Consider the following 25,785-nt stretch of genomic DNA (forward strand, 5'->3'; position numbering starts at 1 on the left):
AGCAACTGGGTTATTGGTTGAGAAAGAGGGAAATTCTGGGCAGCCCAAACGTAGGCTCGTTGTTCTCAGTGACTACACGGAGTCCTGGGTCCAGGATTGGAAGCACCCCTCTGGGGCAGCTTTGTGGCCGAGGGACACTGAGTCAATTCCACTTCCTTGGGAATGGATTGGTTCTGTCCCTCTATTCTACCACCAGTACCCAACTGAAGTTGGGCCTGACTTCTGTTTGGAAAGAGAGAGAAGGGGGTGCTGAGATGCAGCACCACTGAGTGTATCTTCCAGAAACTTTGCTGGTTATGCTATACTCCCTGGATTCTAAAAAAGTTACATTTCCTTTCCACAGTATAAATTCATGAGAAAAGCTTATGAAGTGAGATCACGCTCAAACAATGCCTGAGAAAAATCACGGGCTACAAAAACATCGGTGTTTGAAAAGGCAGTGAAACACATTTTTTTGTTTTTGGCATTCTTGATCTCAGAAAGCACATATCTGAGCGCACAGCTGAAATCATGAACAGTTACTGCATGTTGGTAAATATTACATTTTACATAGATCTAAAGACTCCTATGTGCTCTCATTGACTGACACAGAGTCTCCATTGTTTCTTTTTAATTTTCTCCTCCTCCTTGCCTAACTCTTCCTCCTTTTGGATGATAGGAGAGTTTTTGGTTGTGTGCTTTCCCCCACGGAATCCCCATGGGTCTCCCTTAACGCCTCTCCATCAGATGTTATCTACCACTGCTGTAAATGAAGGTCCATGGGGGAATTCAAATTGAGATCTGTGACGTCCAGGAAATCAATGTTAAAGATGCTGGGGCCGCTGGGGCCCAGGGAGCTAAAGCTTGGCGTAGAACTGGGTGGCGTAAGGTCCAGCCACTCCATGGTTTCCCAAGGAGATTCGGTGAAGCTTAACCGCAGCCCACTGCTGTCTGCAGAGGAAGGTGAAAACTGAGTTTGCATCGGGGAGAGGGGGCCTGGCAAGATCTCGTGCGCACTAAAGAGGTCTTCTGCAGGCTTCCCAGAGAATCCATCCATTATTCCGTCGAAAGGAGGCTCTTCGCTCCCTAGTTTTAGAAGGGCCACATCGCCCGCCTTCCCCAAGGGGCTCTGGGAATTTAATAAGACCTCAAGGTGCTCATCGCTGTCGGTGCCATAGTGATCGAAGGAGAGTTGGCCTGATGACGAGGGCTTGGGGAGGGCAGCGTTAGGGCTTCGGGAAGACCCGGGTAACTTGGGGACTTTCTGAAGACAGGAATGATCCTCTCTAGCATCAGCTGGCATTTCTGTTGGCGAAACACAACGGGAATTGTTACACTACTTCCAATGGAGATGCTATACAGTAGGGATCTTTATTTTTGTTTTAAAAAGTTTCAAGGTTTATTCACTTTTGAGAGACAGAGAGAGACAGAGTGTGGGTGGAGGAGCGGCAGAGAGAGAGGGAGATACAGAATCCAAAGCAGGTTCCAGGCTCTGAGCTGTCAGCACAGAGCCCAATGTGGGGCTCGAACTCACGAACTGTGAGATCATGACCTGAGCCGAAGTTGGAGGCTTAACTGACTGAGCCACCCAGGTGCCCCTAGTAGGGATCTTTCGAATGAATGAGTCACACTTGGACACAAGAGGTGGCCACACTTCTCTGGTCACTGCTAATCACCCGGCCCTATCCCTAAAGTGCTCTATGTGTGCCCAATTCTTCTCTCTGGTCTCTCCCTGTACCCTCTCTTTCTGGAAATTCCACTCAGTGATCCACAAACTCTCAAAGCAGATTCCTTTACCTGCTCCTTCACTGACACCTGGCTGTCTCCCGAGGACACTGCATCTTCCCTTACACCCTCAGAGGGGGCTCATTTCCTTCGGAGTCAGAATATAAGACTTGTCCCCACCGTAGTCTCCTGGCCACACTTCCGTAGCCACTGAAAACTCAATTCCCTAGTTCACTGCCTCTCCCATTTCAACTCTTGTCCTTCCCTGTGGCTTCAGCATCTGGAGAAGTGACTGTTCCATGGCCTCTCAGTGCTTTGACACTCTTTCCCTGTCAACTTCAGTGATTCCTCCATTCCCACTCTGTTGGACTCCCTGGGCCTGGTCGTCCCCCAAAGCTGTACCTGCTACAAGTTCAGTCTCAAGCAAAATCTCCTCCTCTCTGTCCATCCCCTCCTATCTCTCTAGTTCACATATTAAGTACCTTGTGACAGTAGTTTCTCGGCCACTTGGGGTTGTTCCGATCTACTGACTCTACTACGTTTTCCATCCATCACTCACTTCTTTCCCTGTTCAGCCTGTGTTCTCTAATCCACCATTATAGTCATTGTCTTATATATATTCTCCTTTTTCTTTAACATTTATTTATTTTTGAGAAAGAACAGAAGCGGGGAAGGGACAGACAGAGGGGGACAGAGGATCTGAAGCAGGCTCTGCTCTGGGAGCAAAGAGCCTGATTTGGGGGCTCGAACTCACCAAGTGTGAGATCATGACCTAAGTCAAAGTTGGATGTTCAACAGACTGAGCCATCTAGGCGCCCCATATATGCTATGCACCATACCCCCTTGGTAAGACCCCACACCTGGATGAATCTTGGTTGCAAGAGAAAATGACACAATGGAGCAGACTGGTCTCACTTTAGATTCATGGTGACCAGCCTACGGCTGGCACTCAACACAGCATAGCATCCTGCTGTGTTTCTCTAGGAAACGCCAATCGTTTGTGATTGATTCATGATTGCTCTTCTGTGCTTCAATCTCCTGTGCTCCCCTCCTACACCCTCACCTTTGCTGACCTGGCCATACACGTCATTAAAAATATAAGGGTGGGGGCACCTGGGTGGTTCAGTCGATTAAACATCTGACTTTGGTCACATGGTTTGTGGGTTCGAGCCCCGCATCAGGCTCTGCGCTGATAGTGCGGAGCCTGCTTGGGATTTCCTCTCTCCCGCTCTCTCTGCCCCTCCTCCCCTCAAAATAAATAAATAAACTTAAATATAAGGATGTCTGACAGTACCCTCTTATCTTTCCATCACAAAAGTTTTAAAGATCCATATGCTCAACAGATGAACGGATCAAGAAGATGTGGTTTATCTATACCATGGAATACTACATGGCAATGAGAAAGAATGAAATCTGGCCATGTGTAGCAACATGGATGGACCTTGAGGGTGTTATGCTGAGAGAAATAAGTCAGGCAGAGAAGGACAAATATCATATGTTTGCACGTATAGGAGGATTAGGAGGAACTTGATGGAGGAACAAGGGGGAGAAGAAGGGCGGAAATGGTGGGGGAAAGGGAGAGAGGCAAACCATGAGAGACTCTTGAATGCTGACAAAAACTGAGGACTGATGGATGTGGGGGGGAGCGGGGGATGGGCATGGAGGAGGGCACTTTGGGGATGAGCACTGAGTGTTATGTGGAAACTAATTTGACAATAAACTATTTGTAAAAAAAAATATTTTCAAGCATTAAATAAATAAATAAATAAATAAATATATAAAAAAAAATAAAGATCCATACGCCTGTGCCCATCTTTTCCTTCATACTCTTGCTACACACAGTGGAGAGAGTACCTGTTCATTCTCGCATTTTCTATCTTCCTTACCAGACTGTGAGCTCCATAAAGGTAGCATTTGTCTGGGGCAGCATTGAGCCAGTACAACGGCTGGCCACTCCTCAGAAGTTTATTATTTTTTTATGGTTATTTATTTTGAGAGAGAGAGAGTGCGTGCATGCATGCAAGAAGGGGAGGGCCAGAGAGAGAAGGAGCGAGAAAATTCTAAGAATCCCAAGAATCCATGCTGAGCCAGAAGTCCGATGAGGGGCTCAATCTCATGACCAACTGTGAGCTCATGACCTGAACCGAAATCAAGAGTTGGACGCTTAGCCACCGGAGCCACCCAGGTGCCTTACCCTTCTCTGAAACTTTCAATGTTGTTACTGAAGGGCTCAGACCAGAGGTGTTTTTCCCCTTACCTGATCTTATTCATCTGTGTGGTTACAGATTCTGAGCACATACTCTATAATTTTTAAAAGCTAATAAGTGAACCATTGAAAAGGATGCCAAAAGAACACGCTGATGATTTTTTGTTGCAAGCGCTCATGACGTCTGCACCTGAACAGACCATCCAGTGGGAGATCGTGGATTGAATTTCATTTCGAGGAGGTGGCACCAAACTTGCTTTATCTACTCTATTATAGGGAGATTGGGATTAGAAGTGGCAAGAGAAATGGAGTCATGAGAGAAAGCACATAGAGAAACAGGGTAAAAGGATTGGTGAACAAGTTCCTTGGGCAGAGGGGCAAATTATGCACTGCACCTTCTTTTCCCTGCTCCAGTGTGGACAGGGAGCTCCCGCACAGTGACATTCTACCCGTTCATGGCTTTTGGTAAGCATCCGACCTTGGTCCTAAGGGTTCACTGTCTAGATCACATGCAGGTACTGGGCATTCCTATGGGCAAGAGATGAGCAGTCTTACCTCCACTTTCAATGAGGACATCCAAGAGCTCATCCATCTGCTGACTCCGAGTCATTTGCTATTGCAAATTAAGCAGAGGAGAATGGAGAGGTTAGAAGGCTGCTCCCTCTTCAGCGGGAAATCATTAGGAATAGTACTATAGGTTTTTGAACTAGGTTTGGTTAGGGTACTTTTTTTCCCAAATTGTGATAACATACACAGAACACAAAATTTACCGTCTTCATCATTTTTTAAGAGTAGAGTCCAGTGACATGGAGTACCTTACAATCACATTATTTATTTATTTTCTTTATTTATTTTTGAGAGAAAGAGACAGAGCATGGGGGGGGGGCGGGCGAGAGAGATGGGGACAGGATCCAAAGGAGGCTCCAGGCTCTGACGTGTCAGCACAGAGCCTGACATGGGGCTCGAACCCACAAACCGTGAGATCATGACCTGAGCCAAAGTAGGACGCTTAACCAACTGAGCCACCAGGTGCCCCAGTGCTCATTTATTTTTGAGAGACAGCAAGGGAAAGAGTGTGAGGGAGAGGCAGAGAGAGAGGGAGACACAGAATCCAAAGCAGCCTCCAGGCTCTGAGCCATCAGCGCAGAGCCCGACGCGGGGCTGGAACCCACAAACCGGATCTCGAGCCAGAGTTGGCCGCCTAACCGATGGAGCCACCCAGGTGCCCCAATAGTCATATTATTCTACAAGCTTCACCCTCACCTGTCTCCAGAACTTTTTCCTCTTCCCAAACTGAAACTCTGTTCCTCACTGAGCATGAACTCTCCATTCTCCTCCCATAGCCCCTGACAACTTTAGTTCTGCTTTCCGTTCCTGGGAATCTCAATCCTGTTCCTAGAAATCTCACAACTCTAGATACCTCCTCCTATAAGTGGATTCACACAGTATGTTTCCTTTCGTTACTGGTTTACTTCACTGAGCATAATGTCCTTTGGGCTCACCCATGTTGTAACACCTGTCAGAATCCCTTTCCTTGTTAAGCCTGACTAGCATTAATTGTGTGTATTCGCCATGCTTTGGATAACCATTCATCCATCGATGGACGCTTGGACTGCTTCCACTGTTTGTGAAAAATGCTGCCGGGAACACGATGGTAACTGACTGCTCAACTGAAGCTCAGGGTTAATTTCAGAAAGGAAAACTACTGAATGAAACGATTTACTACAAGAAGAGAAGGGGACAAGAAGACAGAGTGCTCCCCAGAAGAGTCCCTCAGAGTGAGTCCGCCTTTTGAGAGGCTTCCATTCCACAAGCAGAGCATCTTAGTCCACGGATGGTATACCCATTTGTTCTCACTCTGAAGAGTGGGTGCTTCCTGTTTGGGTGCTCTGGTTGCGGCCCAAGAACATGGCTCCTAGTGTGCCATGTTTTCCTAGTGTGGCACCGCAATGGCTTGTGGAACCTACTGATGCTCGTACTGTCTACACCCCTTCCCTATGGCGCATCTGAATTATTCAGTAGAGTCTTACCAATGGAAGTCCATGTTGCTTGATCTTTTTCTTTTCTCTGGAAACCATAAAGGATCAGTTGATACTTACAGATACCAGGGGATAGGAAATGGGGAGAATAGAGGCACATATGTACCCCACTCCCCTGAGAGCTCGCTCCGAAATAAGCAGAGGAATCAATAATCACAGCCGATGGGAGCATTGCTCAAAGAATGAGTCCCTTGCCAGTCCAGAAGCCAATAGGTGCCCACATGGACTAGCAGGTAATGTGAATGAGCCCAATATAGAAGAAGAGAGACAAAGTAGAATGCAGGGGCCATGCTGTGGCTCAAAGATGCAGCGGATGCTTTGTTTCAGGCAACTGTCCTCTGGTAGAAATGTGTCCCCAATATGGTTAGATCCTCTCACTTTTCCGAAATGAGAAAGCCCGCCTTTTGCATAAAATCTTCTGACATTTACAAATACTCTTGAGGTCCAATGAAACCTAACTGCAAGCCGATTTGGTTCTGTGGGACACCGGCGCGTGGCAGCTGACACTGACCTTCCTTGCTAGGCTGCACACCTACAAAGGGCCATCTGGTACTTCGTCCAGGCTCAGACTGTTTGAAATGTGAGATCGTTTCGTGCTTTTCTTCTTCTTTTTCCTTGGTTTTTACTTTTTATTTGGAAAATTTCCCAACATAAATGACAGTAGAGTATACAACAGTCATCACTACTTTGCCAAGATCATTGGATTTTGAAACTAACAAGAAACCTACAAAGTATCAGCCTGACAACGTTTCTCATATATTTGAGTAGCTACCCTGCGTCCAGACAATGTAGTCGGTGATACACTATCAAGAACCCTTACAAGGTAGATAGGGATCCCATTTCACATAAGGGAAGTTGAGAACTTAGTGGCAGTGACAGATGGCTGTTGGCAGAGCTGGTACTAAGTCCAGGCACCTGGTACTGGCACTAAGCCCAGCCCAACCTCTTCTCTTTCAGCCTCACATACCCTCCATGTACAGTGAAAGGTTTCACTGTACATTGAACACCCTTCTACAATTAGCATCTAGAAACTCTGCCCATCCTGGTACGGGGGCACCCAATGCCCTCCAAGTCAGCATCTAAGACTCCCCGAAGTTCAATAATGGAAAACAACGCCCATTTAGGCAACCTGCTTGTTACCTGCTTTACTGCATCTTCATAGGATGGAGGCTGTGTTATCTCTGGAACGGCCGAAGTTGACTTGGAAAAAGGCGGGGATGGAATTGAAAACTTTGGCCCTGTCTTATCCGAAGAGTGCAGACCAGCCACCTGTGGGAGTGTGATGCAGAGAAAGATCATCAACTCACGGGTCAGAGATGGGACTGCTTTGAGCTTTCAACAACAGCCAAATTATGGAAAGAGCCTAAATGTCCATTAATGGATGAATGCATGAAGAAGATGTGGTTTATCTATACGATGGAACACTACTCGGCGATGAGAAAGAATGAAATCCCGCCATTTGCAGCAACGTGGATGGAACTGGAGGGTATTGTGCTGAGTGAAATAAGTCAGTCAGAGAAAGGCAGATATTATATAGTTTCATTCATATGTGGAACTTGAGAAACTTAGAAGACCATGGGGAAGGGGAGGGGAAAAACCAGTGTGGAACAGAGAGGGAGGGAATTCCTTAAATACAGAGAAGAAACTGAGGGTTGACTGGCAGGGGAGAGGGGAAAATGGGTGACGGGCATTGAGGAGGGCACTTGTTGGGATGAATTACAAGATCTACCCCCAAAACCAAGAGCACACAGTATACATTGTATGTTATCCAACTTGACATACATTCTCTTAAAATAATAATATGAAAAAATAAAGCTTTTAAACTTCCAGAGGAAAAGAAATGGACTGCTTCTGTTTTATAAGCTGCAGGCTAAATTTTGGGAAAAGAGTAGATGTGAGGGGGGAAAAAATAGAGCCAAGGCTTAGAAAACAATTCTAATGTATTAATAATACCTATCACTGGAGACATATTGCTGAAGGCATGATAGGATGGGAACCTTGCAGATTCTAATTTTTTTATGTTTTAGTTTTGAGAGACAGAGTGTAAGTGGGGGAGGGGCTGAGAGAGAGGAAGACACAGAATCTGAAGGAGGCTCCAGGCTCTGAGCTGTCAGCACAGAGCCCAATGCGGGGCTCAAACCCACGAACCGTGAGATCATGACCTGAGCTAAAGTCGGAGGCTTGACCAACTGAGCCACCCAGGCGCCCCAACAGATTCTTTCCCCTCTAGAGTAAACCCTCTTTGGTTAGGAGCAAAGGAAATAAAGTAAGAGTCCAGTCCAATAGGAAGAAGTGGATCATCCCAGGAATTCCCAGAGTACTTTACCCCCTCAGGACATTTCATTCCTAACTGGGTGGATTTGCAGAGAGGTGGAGGCACTGTTGGGGTATCTTTTCAGGAACCAGCCTTGTGTATTGCGAGTGTTCTATGGAGGGCCTGGGCCATTTCAAAGCTCTCTGTCTCCAAAGGACGCCTTGCCCATACTTGTGACAGGTAGCACTTCTATATGGCGGCCATCTTGTTTGCCTCCTGATCGCCTCATGTTAGTCCTTGGAACTTCCCATATCCTGGCTCTCTCCCACCCGATTTACACCTGCTGGTGTGTATCACCTCTTCCTTTTTCCACCGAGATACTTTACTGTGATTCGAATTCTCTGCACCTTTCTAGACCTTTCCACAGATCCAGAAACCTCCCTCTTTCTCAACCACTGTTTCCCCATGTGCCTCTATTCCAATCCTCAACTCCATGGAAACTGACTGGTTTGCCATGTTGTTTCACAAACGTACCATGCTCATTTTAGCCTTTACGATTTCTAGAATGACCCCAGGAAATAGTTCCCTGGAACACCCTAATTTTTATCTGTACCTCCATTTCACTCTGTTTCAAGTGGATTTGTTTTTATCTAAATGTCATTTATTTCTGCCTTTTATGACATTTTTATTATTATTGTTTTTAATTTTAAATGTTTATTTATTTTTGAAAGAGAGAGAGAGAATGGGGGAGGGACAGAGAGAGAGGGAGACACAGAATCGGAAGCAGGCTCCAGGCTCCGAGCTGTCAGCGCAGAGCCAGAAGTGGGGCTCGAACTCATGAACCGTAGGATCATGACCTGAGTTGAAGTCGGACGCTCAACTCACTGAGCCACCCAGGAGCTCCTTTATTATTATTTGTTTATGTTTTATTTATTTTTGAGGGGAGGGAGAGCAAGTAGGGGAGGGTCAGAGAGAGAGGGAGACACAGAATCCGAAGCAGGCTCCAGGCTCCCAGCTGTCAGCACAGAGCCCGACGTGGGGCTCGAACCCATAGACCACGAGATCATGACCCGAGCCAAAGTTGGATGCTTAACTAAGCCACCCAGGTGCCCCATTTATTTCTGAGTTTGAGCCTCATCATTTGGAGGACGAGGCCACAGAAGAGGGAAGAGGCAAAGTTTAAACTTTTGCCCAGGTGCCTACCTTTTGCTGGACACCTGGGCTTTTGGGACAAGGATTGCCCCCAGCACCATGACTGCTGTCTGCTTGGGTTCCAGAGAAAGGGGGGTGGAGGCTGGAAGGCTGTGGAGAGAAGCTTGGAGGATGGCCCTCATGTGCCCCTGAGTTCTGAAAGGAAAAAGCAACACATTCAATGGTCATCAGCAGCGTACTTGAGAGCATTTGCTGGGACTCCTGGTCCCTGCCTTGGAGCTTTAGCTTTTTGAACCCTCCCTAAATCCCATGATCAACGTCTCAAATCTGGCTTTGTGCACATCACCTCCTGCTCAAAAACATTCACAGCATATGGTCTCCACCCGTAACCATGTCAGGTACTATTTCTTTCAAAAGCTTGTATTCTAGTAACTTCCACGAACTTCCCTCAGGGTACCCTGCACATGGTACCTCCCTACCTTTTCCCACATGGAACGTTCTTTTCCCAACTTTCCCTTTTTAAAACAATTTTTTAATGTATTCACTCTCAAAAATATTCATTTTTGAGACAGAGAGAGACAGAGCATGAGGGACAGAGAGAGAGGGAGACACAGAATCATAAGCAGGCTTCAGGCTATGAGCTGTCATCACAGAGTGCGATGCAGGGCTCGAACCTACGAACTGTGGGATCGTGACCTGAGCCAAAGTCGGACACTTAACCAACTGAGCTACCAAAATCGGTGCCCCCCGATTTTCCATTTTTAAGTCTACTTCTCATTGAGTCCAACCCCTTTGCAAAATCTTGCCAGAACTTTCTAGACCTTTGCAACCAATCTGCTTCCCTCGCCTTCCCCATTGCTTCGTGCAGCCTTTAACTGCCATAAGCCCAGACCAGGCACTTTATCCTATATTGTTCTTTATCTATTTATCACGTAACTGTTCATAACCTCAACAAGTGCTTTGTAAACTGAGAATCACCGCACACACGTTAGTTCTTGAGCGTATATCCGTATCGTTGGAATGATCTTAGGGTCCAGAGCTACGTTTCAAGAGCTATTTTTACCTCTGTTGCCTAGGATACCACGCGCTCAGTAAACGCTTTCAACGGTGACGATAATCTGGGTACGTCCCAGCCTCCCAGAGTGCCCACTTCTGAGTGGGCATCATTCACTTGAGTGTGTTGTTCTGGGAGGTGTATAAGAACATATTCTCACTACTTCTGACCACACCTCATACTCCCGGGGTAGAAAATATTCAGTGTGAAAAGGGCATGCACTTTAGAATCAGATAACCTTGGGTTTGAAGAATCCTGGGTACTTGATTTAATCTTGAGCGCCATTTCCCCTCCCCCCCCCCAGTGGCAAATAAAAAATAACAAATTAGAGCTCAATAAGGTTGTTGTGACAATTAACGAGATTACTCAGATGGGTGCCTCTTAACGCTGGTCACGTGGTAGGTATCCAATCATGTGAGTTTTCTTCCTACTTCCTTTCCCATAGATGTCAGAACTTTGGATGAGGTAGACTTTGGTAGATTTTCCCAATAATTCTTTACCTTCACGGACAAGGCAAGTCTGATGATCACCTTGGTCTAGCCTTTGAACTAGTTACTCCTGTAAGCTGTCTACAACTACATCTCCTTCTGCTTTGGCCACATGGGCCTTCCTTCTGACTCCTGAACATTCCACACATTCTCCCACCTCAGAGCCCTTAGGCTTGCTGTTCTTCCTTTGCCTGTGATACCTTCACCCCGAATATTCACAAGGCTTTCTCTCCCTTACTTCCTTCGAAGATTTGCTCAAATAGTCCTGGACCTTTTGACTTAAAAGTTGTACATTTGCAAATGTTTCACCACCCCACCTTCCTTTTACTCCATCAGATGTATCATCTTCTACTACGTTACATATTTTACGTGTTTATTTACTGTCCGCCTCCCCATGAGAGTAGAGTTTTTTGTTTGGCTAGTTCGGCATTACTCCCCAGAGACCAGGACAGCGACTAGCACACACTAGGTGCTCAGTAAATATTTGCGCTGTGCAGGCCCTTACGCGGAGAGAACAGCAAGGTCTGGTAACATTCCCCTTGGCTCTCTCCATGAATTGGTTTGGCCTGCGGTAAGGCTCTATGCCGAAAAGGGGGGTTGTGGCAATCTGGCCCACCAACCTGCTTTCATAAATAAAGTTTTATTGGAACACAGCCACGTGCACTCACTTGCGGGCGTGTGTGTTGGTGAAACAAGGCTCCTGTTGAGACCAACATGGCCCAGAAAGCCAAGACACTCATTAACCAGCTCTCCGTGGGGCGAGTTAGCCAACCTCGGTTTCAGAGAGGGGAGCGGGGTCTACCCTGGAGGCTTGTGGCCAGTCTGGAGGTTGCTTTGGAGAAACCCTTCCCAGGGAGACTTCCAACGTCAGTCCTGAGCCCTCGCCAAGCCCCACCCCGCTCCCCGAAAGCGGGTGTCCTTACCTGTGCCGCACACACCTGGCTGCCCACGGGGGAGGGGGCTCTGTGGCCTTCTCCCTGCGCGCCCCCCGAAGAGGGGGGAAGGAAGTAATGGTTGTTGGGGGAGGGGGGCAAGCTGATGTGCTGGGGGCTTTTGACGGCGCCCAGCGGCGAGTGCTGCGGGGAGCACTGCGGGCTGAGGAAGGTGGAAGGGAGGGCGTCGGGGGGCCCCGAGGCCTCGCAGGGGGCGGGGCCCGGGGCGCGGCGGCCGGCGGCCGGCGCGGGGCCCTCGGGGCCGAGTCTCTGCCCGGGCCGCGGCTGGGGCGCGAAGGCGCAGCTGGCCGCCGCGTCTTCCTGCTTCACCAGGAAGGGCGGGGGCGCGTCGGGGGCGCCCTGGCCCCGCTTGTGCTGGCGCAGCTGCAGCCGCAGCTCCTCCACCTGCCGCTGCTCGCGCTGCAGCCGCCAGGTGAGCTCGTTGATCACCTTCTGCTTCTCCACCAGCATCTTGTCCTTCTCGGCGTCGGGCGCGTCCAGCTCCGCGCCCCCCGGGGGGCCCCCGCCCAGGCCGCCGGGGGGCGCGTCCTCGGCGCCCGCGGGGGCCGGCGACGCGTGCAGGCAGAGCGACGGGGACGCGTCGCCGAAGGCGTCGGGCAGGGAGCCCGCGGCCGACAGGTCGGACGAGGCGGGCGACATCGGGGGGCTGGAGCTGGTGCTGCCGAAGCGGTACAGGCCGCCGGGCAGCGCGCCGGCGGGCGTCACGGGGAAGGTGACCGTCGTGATGTCCCCGAAGCCGGGCACGGGGGCCCCGGCGCAGTCCTGGAAGGGCCGCAGCCGGTCCATGAGCGCCGTCTTGGTGCCGGACACCGGCAGCCCCCGGAGGCGAAGCTGCTGTCTCAGCTCCGAGACCTGCAGAGACACCGGGGCGCGCTTAGCGAGCTGTGTGGGGACCGCGGTTTACTATTATTTTTTAAACTTATTACATGAGCTTTAAGGAACCATCCCAGCATCCTAGAAATGCAGCGCTCACATGAACCACAGGGCTCACCTACTCTATTGCCCTTCCCCCAAGCCCCGGCCTGGTCCTTGGCCCCATTTTACAGACGGGAAGACTGATCTCTGCTGGGTTTGGCCATCAGCTGGCAATCCGTCATCCTGCAGCAGGTGGAGGCTCAGCCCGGTCTCCCCCTCCGTGGAGAGTACGCTCTGGCTACCAGGCTCTCTCTGTCCCGATTCTCCAGCCTCAGCAGGGGCTCGAACCCCTGGCTTTGCCTCAGACCATAGCACAGACAGCCCGGCCCCAGCCTTGAGTTTCTGCTTCACTGGGGCTGGGCTCGGGGGACAGAGAATGTGTATTTTTTAAATTAATTAATTTTTACTTTTATATTTTTAAGTTATTTATTTATTTTGAGACGGGGGAGGGGCAGAGAGAGAGAGAGAGGGAGAGAGAGAAAGACAGACAGAATCCCAAGCAGCCTCCGCACCATCAGCGCAGGGCCCAATGCGGGGCCTGAACCCACGAACTGAGAGATTGTGACCTGAGCCGAAATCAGGAGTCTGACGCTTAACCGACAGAGCCAGCCAGGTGCCCCTCAAATAAAAATGTTTGTAAAGAAAGCTCTTTAAAAACCTTGCTGTTCCGAGTGTGGTCCTGGGGCCGGCAGCAACGACAGCATCTGGGAACGTGTTAGAAATGCAGACGCTCAGATCCCCTCCCCAGAACCTATTGAATCAGAACCCACATTTTGTCCCGAGCCCCAGGTGATTCGGTGTGCACATTTATGTCTGAGAAGTGCTGCCTTAGCACAGCGCTTCTGGCACTAGATCGGCACAAACATTCATATGGAAATTTCACAATATGAATTCTTCGGCAAGAATTTTAAGAAATACTGATGTGTGTGCATGCGTGTGTGTGTTTCACATTTATTCACCTTTGAGAGAGAGAGACAGAATAAGAGCAGGGGAGGGGCAGACAGAGAGAGAGAGAGACACTGTTAGCACAGAGCGCGACGCGGGGCTCGAACTCACGGACTTGTGAGATTGTGACCTGAGCCGAAGTGGGAGGCTCAACCGACTGAGCCCCTCAGGTGCACAAAGAAATCATAATATGTTTTGGTTCATGAATTCCGCTCCCATGTATTCAGCCTGGGGAGATATCAGAGGAATTCATAAATGTATGTAGAAATTATATTTTTCATAGCAAAGATTTGGAAAGCAAGTTAAGTGGCCAACAGAGGAATGTTAACTAGGTGGTGGAATTATATGCTGCTATAAAAATAAAAATGAGGGGCCCCCGGGTGGCACAGTCAGTTGAGTGTCTGACTTCGGCGCAGGTCATGATCTCACGGTCCGTGACTTCAAGCCCCACGTCGGGCTCTGTGCTGACAGCTCAGAGCCTGGAGCCTGTTTCAGATTCTGTGTCTTCCTCTCCCTCTGTTCCTCCCCTGCTCGTACTCTCTCTGTCTCTTAAAAATAAATAAAGATTAAAAACTAATAATAAAAAATAAAAATAAAAATGTTAGTTGAATATTCAAAGTTATGACAAATGCTCAAAATATGTTAAACAAAAAAGCACGCTGGAAATTCATGCTCACAGAATTACTTTGCAACAATAACTTTTAAAACAAAATGTGTCCATCTGCATTTGAAGCTTATAAGGAAACATGATCTTCAATGCTACATGTCAAAATTATCTTTTTTCTTTAAGAGAGAGAGAGAGAAAGCAAGGGGCAAAGAGACAGAGAGGGAGAGAGAGAAAGAAAGAGAGAGAGAGAAGCAGAGCTCATCCAAAGTGAGGCTCGAACTCATGAACTGTGAGATCATGACCTGAGCCAAAGTCAGATGCTTAACAACTGAGCCACCCAGGTGCCCCTCAATTATCTTTTAAAATGCCCTTTACTTTTCTATACACCATCATGCTTCAATAGTAAATATATTACTTTATCATCACTTAAAAGTTATTTTTTTTAACATTTATTTATTACTGAGAAAACAGAGAAAGACAGAGCATGAGCAGGGGAGGGGCAGAGAGAAGGGAAGACACAGAATCGGAAGCAGGCTCCAGGCTCTGAGCCTGATGCGGGGCTCGAACTCATGAACCGTGAGATCATAACCTGAGCTGAATGAAGTTGGATGCTCTACCAACTGAGCCACCCAGGCGCCCCTTAAAAGCTATTTTATTTATTTATTTATTTATTTATTAAATATTTTATTTATTTCTAGGAGAGAGAGAGAGATAGAGTGAGCAGGGGAGGGTCAGAGAGAGAGGGAGTCACAGACTCTGAAACAGGCTCCAGGCTCTGAGCTGGCAGTCAGCACAGAGCCCGACGTGGGGCTCGAACCCACAAACCGCGAGATCATGACCTAAGTGAAAGTTGGACGCTTAACCAACTAAGCCACCCAGGCGCCCCTAAAAGCTATTTTAAAAGGATTACCACAACTCACACTACCACAGGCAATAAATGTACCTCTCCCCTTCCTCTTCCTGGTATTGTTTTTATCATTTTCTTTCGGATTTGCTGGTTTGAAAAAATGTGAAATGGCAACCCATTATTGTTTTAAGTTTGAATTCCTTAAATTTAATGACTTCTACGTTTATTTTTAGAATCTGTTCTGGCTTTGAGTATTTTAAACTCCATCATTAAATAATGCAGCTCATATGTTGAGTTCAGTTTACCTTATATTTCAGAATATTATGCTGTGTGGCCTTGGTTGGGACAAAGGTTTGTATGCATCTCTTTCCTACGTTCATGGGTCTTTTATTCCCTGAAAACTCTTTCAACCATGGAGTATGAAAAATTTCGAACGTCCACAAAAGTGGATAAAATTTTAAATTACAATGAACCCCACGTACCCATCAACCAGCTTCAACAACAACCAATCCATGCTCAATCTTGATTCCTTTAACATCCCAAACCATTTCCACATTTCCTGAATTATGTTGAAGCAAATCCTATAATCTGAAACATTTTTGATACCTTTCTCTAAAAAGCAAGTACATTTAATAAAACACACAGATAAAAGACCATTATCAGAACTAAAATGCATGAGGGGCGCCTGGGTGGCTTAGTCGGTTGAGCGTCCGACTTTCGCTTAGGTCATGATCTCGCGGTTCGTGGGTTCGAGCCCCGCGTCGGGCTCTGTGCTGACTGCCAGCTCAGAGCCTGGAGCCTGTTTCAGTCTATGACTCCCTCTCTCTCTGACCCTCCCCTGCTCACGCTCTCTCTCTCTCTCTCTCCTAGAAATAAATAAAACAACAACAACAACAAAATAAAATGCATGAACAATTCTTTCATAAAATCGATCATATTTTCCCAGTTTTTAAATTTCCCATCTCTCTCTCTCTCTCTCTCTCTCTCTCTGGCTCTCCAGTTTGTTAGAAACAAGATGCAAAAAAAAAAAAATGCATATACTGTGATGTTAGCATGTATAACTTTTTTTTTTCTTAAAGTTTACTTATTTATTTTGAGAGAGAGAGCATGAGCAGGGGAAGGGCAGAGGAAGAGAGAGAATCCTAAACAGGCTCCAGGCTGTCAGCACAGAGCCCAATGCAGGCTTCGATCCCACGAACTGTGAGATCATGACCTGAGCCGAAACCAAGAGTCGGATGCTTAACTGACTGAGCCACCCAGTCAGTTTCTAATGAGAAATCAAACTCTTTTCTCACTGCTTTTCCCCTTTCACTCCTATTCAGAAAAATGTGAGCATTTTGGGAGAACATCTACCTTTGTGACCTTATCTTTCTGATTACCTGTTTTAAGGGTCCCCTTTATTAATTCCTCTGACTCCTTTTTTCCAAGATGTGATTATGTCACCTGCTTCCTTTACTCCTCTTCTCTCCTTTCCCTCCCACTCTTCCCATTTGCTCTCCTTCTCGGTGTGTCTGGTATTTTAACCTGCCCCACTATGCAAACAATTCTGAATTTGTTTTAATGTTTATTTATTTTTGAGAGAGGGAGAGAGACCACAAGAGGGGAGGGGCAGAGAGAGAGAGGGAGACACGGAATCTGAAGCAGGCTCCAGGCTCCGAGCTGTCAGCACAGAGCCCGATGCGGGGCTCGAACTCAAGAACTGTGAGATCATGACCTGAGCCGAAGTCAGATGCTTAACCAACTGAGCCACCCAGGTGCCCCCCGCCCCAGCCTTTCTTAAATGTTTAGTTTCCAAAATTTCTGTGCCTTGCCTGACAGCACAGTTGAGCTGAACAAGGGCGGTGTGTTTCTGAGTGGAAACTGGCTAGACGCTTTCCCTTGCTTGTCCTGGTGGTACCCGTGACTCGGTTTCCCCAAACTCCACTTGCCAACATCCCTTCAGATCAGATCCCCATTCTGCCCTCCCGGTTTCGGCCCCTGGTGTCACAGTCTCAGGTGACTCCTCCCCCTAGACACCCAGTGGTCAAGTTCAGTTAAGGTTTCTCCATCTGTCCCTCCCCTTTTCCACCCTCATCTCGAATGACAATAGCAAAACATCTGAAATCACTCAATTAAAAATAGAACCACCCTACGATCCAGTAATGGCACTACTGGGTATTTATTCAAAAATCACAAAAGCGCCGATTCAAAGGGATCCATGCACCCCTATGTTTATAGCAGCATTATTCGCAACAGACAAATTATGGAAGCAGCCCAAGTGTCTGCGATAGATGAATGGATAAAGAAGAGGTGGTGTATAAATACATTGGAATATTACTCGGCCATAAAAAAGATTGACATTGTGCCATTTGCAATGACATGGATGGAGCTAGAGAGTATAAGGCAAAGTGAAATAAGTCCATCAGAGAAAGACAACTACCTTTTGATTTCACTCATATGTGGCATTTAAGAAAGAAACAAACGGGGGCGCCTGGGTGGCTCAGTCAGTTAAGCCTCCGACTTCCGCTCAAGTCATGATCTCATGGTTCGTGGGTTCGAGCCCCGTGTCGGGCTCTGTGCTGACGGCTCGGAGCCTGGAGGCTGCTTCGGATTCTGTGTCTCCCTCTCTCTCTGCCCCTCTCCTGCTCACACTCTATCTCTCAAAAATAAATAAAACATTAAAAAAAAAAAAGAAACAACAAACAAAGGCAAAAGAAAAAAAAAAAGAGAGATACAAAGGAAGACACAGATTCTTAACTATAGAGAATCAACTAATGCGTCCCGGGGATGGGGGAAATAGGTGATGGGGATTTCGGAGTGCGCCTGTCGTGATTAGCACACGGTGATGTACAGAACCGTTGAATCACTATATTGTACACCTGAAACTAACATAACACTGCAGGTTAACTACACTGGAATTTCAAATTAAATTAAAAAGACAAAAATATCCCTCACTTAAGTTCAAACCCCAGTCTCATCATTTACAAGCTGGTTAACCTGCATAGCATTTAGTCTCTTTTGGGGGTGGGTAAGTAAGACGTTTATTCACTTACAATAAGGTATCAGTCCACGTCGGGATGTTAAGTTGATATGATAATGTCCTATGTCTCCCAGATATAACTCTAGGCTTCCTGCTTTAATTTTTTAAAATATGCAAATCAATGTTACCCGAGAAATGAAAACGAAATCCCACGAATTTACCAAACTTATTTATACTTTTCAAGGTTCTCAGGCTTCTGAAGGAGGAGATTTAAGTCTGTTTTTAGATGTTGGCATTCTGGATTTACTTGTGGGCTCCGGAAACACCAGACAAAGCTGTCAAATGACCAAATGAAATGGGGATGGCTTCTACAGGTGAGGGAGAAACTTCAGGGAGATCAAAGATTTACGTGTTCACCTACGTTCTGATGGAACTAACATATTTCTTTCACTTCCCTTACCTGTGCTGTTAGGTTTGGTATTAGGTTTATTAACAGTATCTTTCTCCTATGTAGAAAACCATTGTGTAGCATTCACGACACAGGTAGATATCATTAATATCTAGGATGATAATGAGTGATGCATTATTCATTTAGCTTCTCTGAGGTCCTGATTTGTATGTCCGCATTTAAACCGTATCTTGCGGGGCGCCTGGGTGGCTCAGCTGAAGCCTCCGACTTCAGCTCAGGTCATGATCTCGCGGTCAGTGGGTTTGAGCCCTGCGTCGGGCTCTGTGCTGACAGCTCAGAGCCTGGAGCCTGATTCAGATCCTGTGTCTCCCTCTCTCTCTGTCCCTCCCCTGCTCATGCTCTGTCTCTCTGTCTCTCACAAATAAATAAACGTTAAAAAAAAGTTAAAAAAAAATAAAACGTATCTTGCACGATGACTATGGAAGCGGATCTATACAGGATGGTCGATTGATAGTTTACACTAAAAAATGGTAGCTTCATTGTTCCCATGCCAATTACTACAACTCTAACCCGCCAATAGTTCTGAGTGCATGTGCATCGCTGAGATCGTCTCTGGAGAATCTGCCAGGTGGCATATCACACCTGGACTGTGTTTTGTCTGGGGCCAAGGCAACTCCAGATCTACCTGACCCAGGCTCCCATCCCAAGGTAGACTACTTTTAAGAAAAATCTTTTCTATTGTGGTTAAAGATGCACAGCATACATTGTTACCATTTAATCACTTTGAAGTGTGAAGTTCAGTGGGGTGAGTACACACGCTGTTGTGCAAATATCACCACTATCCGTCTACAGGACTTTTTCCTCATCGCAAACACAGGCTACGTATCCGTTACACGCTGACTCCACGAACCTCCTCTCCCTAGGCCCTGATAGCCACCATTGGACTTTCTATCGCTATGAATTTGACTTCTCCAGGTACCTCCCATAAAGCAGGCTCATAGAAAAGTTGTCCCTTTGGGGCGCCTGTGTGGCTCAGTCAGTAAAGCGTCCGACTTTGGCTCAGGTCATGATCTTATGGTTCGTGGGTTCGAGCCCCGCGTCGGGCTCTGTGCTGACAGCTAGCTTAGAGCCTGGAGCCTGCTTCAGATTCTGTATCTCCCTCTCTCTCTGCCCCTCCCCTGCTCACACTGTCTCTCTCTCTCTCAGAAATAAATAAAAAACATTTAAAAAAAAAAAGAAAAAAAAAGAAAAGGTGTCCCTTTGTGTCTGGCTTACTGCGTTTAGTATATTGTTTGCTAGGTAACAGGACCTACTTTGACCTCTGTGGATTTATGATGTGGGGAGCGAAGGGTGGGTGGCCCCACTGCTCAGAGGCGCATTATCACAAGCGTGGCACCCTCTTCCAGGTTTATGGATACAAAATTAAAACAAGCTCAGTGAAACCTAAGCATTTTTAGTCCAAGTGGAAGGGACAGAGGAGCGACTGATATCAAGACCCAACACAGTTTATTGACTGGTGTTGGCTGTTGGCAGCCAGAGAATTAATTTATTTTAATTCAAAATAATCCCAATCCTGCCTTGATCTCAGAGCAGAGAATGACCAAAGGCTGAGAATGGGGAGGAGGGAGACAAATGGGGACTGAGAAAGACTGGTACAGTGAAGGCCATGGGGACCTATAGGAAGGCCATGGGGGCCATTGGGGAAAAATGATAAGATCCTTGGGGGAGGGGAGAGACTTATAAGTGGGCCAACAGGTGTGACCACAGGAAATGGAGTGAGGCACTGGTTGGGGGGGGGGGGGAGGGAGAGAAGGTGAGTTCACACATGACAGGAATCGACGGTACTTCAATTGCCTTCCTTAGTTCTTTTGCTAATACTGGATGAATGACTGTATGAATATGCCAGTCCTGAGCGCTGCTCTGAAACGCACCAGGTTCAACTCAAACCCCAAGGTCATTTCAGTGAACTGAGAGGTCCGTGAGGTCTGTGATCCGGAGTGAACTGCCCTCTCTCTCACACACACATACAGCATTTAACAAGTGGCTGTGACATTTCAGGGCAGAGCTTCTCAGATTTGGGCATTTCATAAAACAGTACATTGTTTTCAGTTACGCAGTGGACAAAGGGGTGCCGACATCTCACCTTGTTAAACAAGACTAACATCCTTATGTAACAATATGCCTGCTTAATACAAAGAACAGAACTCCCCCAGAAATACCCAACTTCCCCCCACTACAGCCACCGTTCCCAGAAGAAAGGATCGTTAGCATTGAAAACATCTGGAGGAAAGAAATACTTGGAATAAAGATCAATCAGGTATGTTGAATGCACTTAGATTTATGAAAAGCCCTTTATGTGGTTCTTATTTTTCTCATTTCACCAGAGGCCGTAAGAGTTCATCAAGGAATTGACCACTGGCTTAGAGCATTCTGGAAGCCCATGTCAATCCTAAAACTCCTCTTGGTGCTAAGCTCTATCACGTATATAGGATTCCATCGGGTTCTCACAAGAATTCATTTATGCAAAGGAGCAATCTAAGAGGTAAAGAAATTACGTAAGTGGCCCAAGGTTGCATAGCCAGTAAAAGAACTGAGTTGGAAGCTCAAGGTCTTCTGAGCTATGGAGGGATATTCAGCCACGGCAGTGAAAATTCCATCACCTACTTGAAGGGCACCTGGGTGGCTTATTTGGTTAAGCGTCCAACTCTGGATTTCAGCTTAGGTCATGCTCTCACACTTCATGAGTCTTCCTCTCTCTCAAAATAAATAAATACATTTTAAAAATAAAATTGTCACCTACTTGAATCGCCCCCATATGCTTTCCCTCTCGCTGTTTTATTCAAGAAATCGGTTGGTAAAAATGGTGTTAAAAATCTACTGATGTATTTGTTGGGGTGCCTGGCTGGCACAGTCGGTGGGGCATGAGACTCTTGATCTCGGGGTTGTGAGTTTGAACACTGCGTTGTGTGCAGAGATTACTTAATAAACACTTAAAAAAATCTGTTGTATTTGTCGAGAGAGAGAGAGAGAAGAAAATCACACCAAATCCTCTACCTTCAGATCATCTAGGTTGGATGGCAGTGGACCTGGTTTGAGAGGAGAGATACCAGTTTGTCCAGAAAAGCTGTTTTTGACGGGAGACAAAGGGGTGTTGCTCAGTGGAGCTGAAGTGGAGTTTGGATTTCTGACCATCTGTTCGTTGGGTTCCCTGAAAAGGAAACAAAAGAAAAGCCCTTAAAATACGACCAGATGTACATATGGGGGTATGATACTGTGATGCTCAATAAGAAATTCCATATTTGGCCCTCTTCCCTCTTCCTGGCCCAGAGCTCCCCAAATCCTCGGAATTTGCTAAGTGAGGAGAGCCACAAAGGTACCACTTGTTATGTTAAGGAGGCGACTCTGTGAAAGCCCCTAGGTCATGGAAGGAGGGTGGCTGATTGCCTAAGACCCAACACTATGGTTTGTGGGGGGAATTTCAGTCCACCCCCTGACCTCTAAGGAGACAAGATGGTGGTTGGAGGTCAGGCCATTCACCAATGGCCAATGATTTAATCATTCATGCTTATAACGTGGACTGTATAAAACCTAAAAGAATGGAGTTCAGAGAGCTTCCATGTTGGTGAACACACGGAGAACGGAGACAGGGGAGTAGCGTGCTGGAGGGGCAGGAAGTTCCCCACCCTTTCCCACATCCCTTGCCCTGGGCCTTTCTTCCCTCTGGCTGCTCCTGACTCCTACCCTTTTATCATACACCAGTGATCTAGGAAGTCAGGTGTTTCTCTGATTTCTGCGAGCCACTCTGCAAATTAATCAAATTAATCGAACCCAGAGAGGAAATCATGGGCACCTCTGACCTCTGGCCGGGTCAACCAGAAGCCCAGGTCACAACTTCTAGACTTGCGAGTGGCACCTGAAGTGGGGGGAGGGGCGTGGCGGTCTTGTAGAACTGAGCCCTTAAACCTGACACTCTCTCCTGGTCGATGGTGCCAGGATTGAGCGGAACGATGGGGCGCCCAGTTGGTGCGTGGCCATGTGGGGAAAGCCTCCCCCCGCACATTGGGATGACGTGGCCAGAACCCCGATTGGGCAACTTGCATTGGGATTGGGTCACGAGCTAACTGCCTGCAAGGACCGGGAAAGAGAAATCAGCAGGAGAGGCTGGGTGAGGAAGACAGCAGTACAGGCTCCATGCATGCCAAGAGACAAGGGACATGCCAGCTGAGTTCTGGGGAGACAGGAGGGAGAGGTGGAGACTTTGGCAAAAGGGAGAGTGCATGTCCACGTCCACGGGCCCACTGTCCCCTGGGGGCACGGCCACGCCGTGTAAAGCAGGACTGTAACCAGAACTCAGCAACCTGACGGGAGGCTGAACAAAGCCAGGTGAGGGAACCCACCACATCCCACCTGTAGAGTTGCAAGCCATGCCCATTTAAAAGGTGCCCTGAGGTGAGGTCACTCACCCCCATCAGGGTCCAGGAGTCAACCTTCGGGGCTGTCACTGAGCCCCTCAGTGCTGCTGCTTCCTAAGGGCTGAACTAACTCCACCAACCATTCTCATGGGGCACCTGGGTGGCTCAAGCTTAAGCGTGGACTCTTCCTTTTGATTCAGGTCATGATCTCAGGGTCGTAAGTTCGAGCCCCGCATCGGGCTCTGCGCTGACAGCGTGGAGCCTGCTTGGGATTCTCTTTCTTGCTCTCTCTCTCTCTGCCCCTCCCCTGAGCTCTCCCTCTCTCTCAAAAATAAATGGATACACCTTAAAAAATCAATTATTAAAAAAACAAAAAAACCCGGACATTCTCAGATGGTTTCACCTCTCTGTTTCACAATTCAGTCTGAGAGTGCTAATCCCTCCTCTCGTCCCCAGGTCCCTGTAACCAGGGCACTGATTTCTTTGCTTTCTCCGAGCCTCAGCTTCCTCAGCAGGTGGGCACGGCTCTCCACAGGGTCCCGATCCCGTTCCCAGTCCGCCCGACCAGGACCGCGGGCAGTCCCGGACTCGCTGGGCGCCCTCCCTGGTGCTGGGCAGCAGATGCCTCAGAGGCAGACAAGCCCTGGCCAGCCGGCGCCTGCCCCCTCCCCGCTCCCCGGGCTCCCGACATACTTGAGCTGTGCTGGGTGGACCCCGGGGTAGCTGAGCCGGTGTTGCTCCTGCTGGCTGAGGATCTGGAGTTGCAGAAAGAGCTGCTGCTGCTGGAGCAGCCGGGCGTAGGCCGAGTCCATGGGCGGAGGGGACTTCTCCGCCTTCTGGTCCGGAGGGATGTACTGGTGGTACTTGAGCTTCTTCACCTTGGGCTTGGGGTCCTTGGGCTTTTTGTGGCGGTTCTTACTGTCGCTCAAGGACTTGGACTGCAAAGGGGGTGGAGAGACCGCACGAGCTTTAGGTGGTGGGGACAGGGACGGCTTGACGTCACGGATAGATCCCGAGGAGGGTCTGTTTGACGGGCTTTCTCGGATCCCAGAAATACAACAGCGCAAAGGCGCCACGTGCAAAGAGATGCTGGGGCATTAAGGCGTCTATCCACCCGATCTCCTACAAGCACATCGCTCTAGAAGGGGAGTCGTGAAACTTGGAAGGGGCCCCAGGATCACTTCCTTCCCAGCGCAGAGGAAGAGGTAAGCCTGCGTGTCAGTGAGGATGCTTTCTGAAGCTAAAGCCAACAGGTGGCCTAAGAAAGGATACAGTCTCGGGGCGCCTGGGGGGCTCAGTTGGTTAAGTGTCTGACTTCGGCTCAGGTCATGATTTCAAGGTTCGTGGGTTCGAGCCCCGTGTCGGGCTCTGTGCTGACAGCTCAGAGCCTGCAGCCTGCTCCGGATTCTGTGTCTCCTTCTCTCTCTGCCCCTCCCCCCCAAAAAAAAATGAATTAAAAAAAACTTAATCCAAAAAAGAAAGGATATAATCTCATCTTGAGATGGAATCATAAGAAAGTTCCTTCAAATGTGTACACGAAATCACCTTTAGCAAAGCACTTTAGGAAACTGACTTATGAATCACAGCCACCCAGGGGGTACCTGGGTGGCTCAGTCGGTTAAGAGTCCGCCTTCGGCTCAGGTCCTGATCTCACGGTTCGTGAATTTGAGCCTTGTGTTCGATTCTCTGTCTCCCTCTCCCTCTCTACCCCTCCCCTGCTGGTTTTCTCTCTCTCTCTCTCAAAATAAATAAATAAGCTTAATAAAAAAGCAATATCATCCTGGGTGAAAGTAAGCTTGTCCTCAAAAATCCACAAAGAGCTTTGGGTGGAAAAGTAAGAAAGACTCCCCTTTCCACCAGTACCCCAAATACTGATATAAGGCCGGGAAGTGATGCCCTCTGGAATAATGATAATCACTGTGAGAAGGGTTAGCCACCCATGGGGACTCAGACACACCGGCAGACGTTAAAGCTATGGGCTAGGAAGATACGACAAATTTCTGAACAAGGTACTTGTTACTTGGCTGCATCTTCATTCTTTCACCTGAACGTTGGGGAGAATATTCTTCCTTTTGATCTCAGGGACTGAGACAAGGATGCTGAAAGATACTAGTGAACTAGTCACAGGTCCCAAAATGACACCGTGATTATGCCTGTGACCTGCAGAAGGCCTCCATGTATTAGGAAGCAGTGGTGCATACTGTCATCAGCTGAAAAAAATCATAATTTTCAAGCCCTGACTTTATTACAGAAGACTGAAATGAAGAATGGGGTGTCCTAATAAAAGCCTCAGGATTTGGGCACACTGCGCAGGGGAAGTGTAGTACCAGCGGTGTCCAGAAGAGGGGGCTCTCGAATAGCTGGCAGGCAGCTTCCCACTGGGCAATATCTCTATTTTAATCACAAAGCACACATTTGAAAGGGACCCATCCCAAGGAGCCTACAACTCACATGTCTCTGACTCCACACGTCCCACCACCGAAGCCCCTTTGCTGTTTTCCCAAGGTGGCTTCTTCTCTCGGAAAGTAATAAGTGCTCGCTGCCTCCATTTCTCCCTGCTCCTTAATCGATTAGCATTCTAATTAATTAATCAGGCTTCTGCACTTGGAGAATTTCCGTGGGGCTCGTGCAGTCAGCGGGGCCCTGCTTTGCTCCAGCCCAGCTTTTCTGTCCCCATCTTCTCCTGGGATTCTGCAAGCCTGGGTCTTGCAGGTCAGTCAGAGATGGGGAAATTTTTTTCCAGGCTACCGTAGGACAGGGACTCGGAACATTCCAGAAGTTACTCACATTGGACCGTTTTCTCTGGAGAGTGGAGGACAAAGACTATGACCCCACGGAACT

At 47.9% G+C, this 25,785-nt stretch overlaps 1 protein-coding gene across 2 annotated transcripts in view; it reads right to left on the reverse strand.

The window, feature by feature from the left end:
- Positions 1-733: 733 nt before the first annotated feature.
- The window catches only part of MYOCD (myocardin), a 55,306-nt gene continuing 30,254 nt past the window's right edge, over positions 734-25,785 (reverse strand). Inside the window, exons 5-11 of one of the 2 annotated variants that reach the window (XM_039227386.1) lie at positions 23,638-23,882; positions 21,587-21,740; positions 11,821-12,702; positions 9,407-9,550; positions 7,090-7,218; positions 4,466-4,523; positions 734-1,284 (exon numbers count right to left, since the gene is read on the reverse strand). In XM_039227386.1, the coding sequence (XP_039083317.1) occupies positions 734-1,284; positions 4,466-4,523; positions 7,090-7,218; positions 9,407-9,550; positions 11,821-12,702; positions 21,587-21,740; positions 23,638-23,882 (2,163 nt within the window). The remainder of the gene's footprint in view (positions 1,285-4,465; positions 4,524-7,089; positions 7,219-9,406; positions 9,551-11,820; positions 12,703-21,586; positions 21,741-23,637; positions 23,883-25,785) is intronic. The other variant, XM_039227387.1, reaches the window with a different exon arrangement.

The sequence above is a fragment of the Hyaena hyaena genome, unplaced genomic scaffold (assembly GCF_003009895.1).
Source record: "Hyaena hyaena isolate Hyena2069 unplaced genomic scaffold, ASM300989v1 scaffold_27, whole genome shotgun sequence".
Taxonomy (NCBI): Eukaryota; Metazoa; Chordata; class Mammalia; order Carnivora; family Hyaenidae; genus Hyaena; species Hyaena hyaena.